Here is a 1,590-nt window from a genome sequence, read left to right as displayed (position 1 = left end):
CAGCCGACGGCCGTCTCCGGGTCCAATTTCCAGCAACATGCATAAACCTCATTCAATTCACTTCTTACCTTTTTTTTTTTTTTTTTTTTTAAGAGAAGCAAGATTAGTGTACTTTGCCAAACCCTAAACACATCTATGAAAATAGGAGTTGAATTTTGATTAGATAAGAGGTTAAAAGCCATTTAAATTTGGACTCCCCCTCTCACTCGTGCAGGGCAGGTGATCGAGAGTTGATCTGCGGCGGCCAGCTGGGGCCCATCCGGGAGAAAGATGGCGTCCACGCCCCCCTCATCGCTCTGCTCCTCGCGACACACGCCATGGATCCAAGAACCTGCGCCCACCCACCTCTCTGTCTCCCTCCTACTTTCCCTTTTCCCTTTTGTTAATGGCCCATAAAGACACAGATAGATAGAGAGAGAGTGAAAGAGAGCATCGCTATATAAAGCTCTCTCTTTTGGTCTTTTTCTCATTCTCGCCTCCCTCACGTTCATCTCCCCTCTGAGCCCACTCCCCTCCTTTCTCCCCTCTTCTTCTCTTCTCTTCTCCATTGCAGCGGAGGAGACCCAGGAAGAGCGAAGAACGGAGGAACCATGTGCGGAGGGGCCATCATCTCCGACCTCCTCCCTCCTCGGAGCCAACCCCAGGACCTCGTCGCCTCCGCGGAACTCTGGCTCGGCCCCTGCACCGATCCAACCCCAAAAGGTGACGCCTTTATCCTTATTTTTTCTTTATTTTCTTCTTCCTATTTTCGTCCTTGGGTGCCGTTCTCCAGAGGAGTTGATAGGTGATGATGGGTTCTTGCGGTGATTCAGAGACGAAGAAGAAGGAAAGGAAGAACCTTTACCGCGGGATCCGCCGGCGGCCGTGGGGAAAGTGGGCAGCGGAGATCCGCGACCCGGCGAAGGGTGTCCGGGTGTGGCTAGGAACTTTCAGCACCGCCGAGGAGGCCGCTAGGGCCTACGACCGGGAGGCCCGCCGGATCCGGGGCAGCAAGGCCAAGGTGAACTTCCCCAACGAAGATCCTTCGCCGCTGCCGGCGAAGGCCGCACGCCAGCACCGCTATCGCCCTTACTGTGTCGGCGGTGGTGCCGGCGGGTCTTATTCCGCCACCGGTGGGGAAGCAGGGAGGCTGAGGGAGGATGCGATGGTCTACGGGTCGTGTGCGGATCTCTTTGAGGTGCCGTCCATGGAGGGGGGCTCGGCCGCGACAGCGATGGCGGCGGCTCCACCGCAGTCCGGTGCAAACGCCGGCGGTCGGAAGGGCGGTCCTGCTTCCAACGAGGAGCTGTTCTGGAATTTTGAGGACCTTCTTTTCTAAGCTCAACCTCTCCCTCTCTCTCTCTCTCTCTCTCTCTCTCTCTCATGCTTGTAATTTGATATTTGTCATACTTTCTTCTCATTAAGGTTTATTGTGAGTACTTAATTACTTGGTGAGGTGAAGGACCAGCTTTAGTGTATTTATTTCCTTTTCAAATTTGTTTCCTGTCCTGTCCTGTCCTGTTCCTGTGATCTTTCAGCTTTAGTGTTTGTGTTCTTATTGGATTGAAGTAATGGTCTCCATAGGTTGGTAATGCATTTATTGTTCCTTTT

The 1,590-nt window shown here is 53.2% G+C and overlaps 1 protein-coding gene across 1 annotated transcript; it reads left to right on the top strand.

The window, feature by feature from the left end:
- The first annotated feature begins 311 nt into the window (after nt 1-311).
- Nucleotides 312-1,590, top strand: LOC103719783 (ethylene-responsive transcription factor ERF071-like). The gene is made up of 2 exons (XM_039118156.1): nt 312-702; nt 813-1,590. Exons 1-2 carry the CDS (start codon nt 591-593, stop codon nt 1,316-1,318), a joined length of 618 nt encoding a protein of 205 aa, XP_038974084.1. The 5' UTR covers nt 312-590; the 3' UTR covers nt 1,319-1,590.

Source organism: Phoenix dactylifera, unplaced genomic scaffold, assembly GCF_009389715.1.
Source record: "Phoenix dactylifera cultivar Barhee BC4 unplaced genomic scaffold, palm_55x_up_171113_PBpolish2nd_filt_p 000311F, whole genome shotgun sequence".
NCBI lineage: Eukaryota > Viridiplantae > Streptophyta > Magnoliopsida > Arecales > Arecaceae > Phoenix > Phoenix dactylifera.
This window is presented reverse-complemented; position numbering and strand designations above follow the sequence as displayed.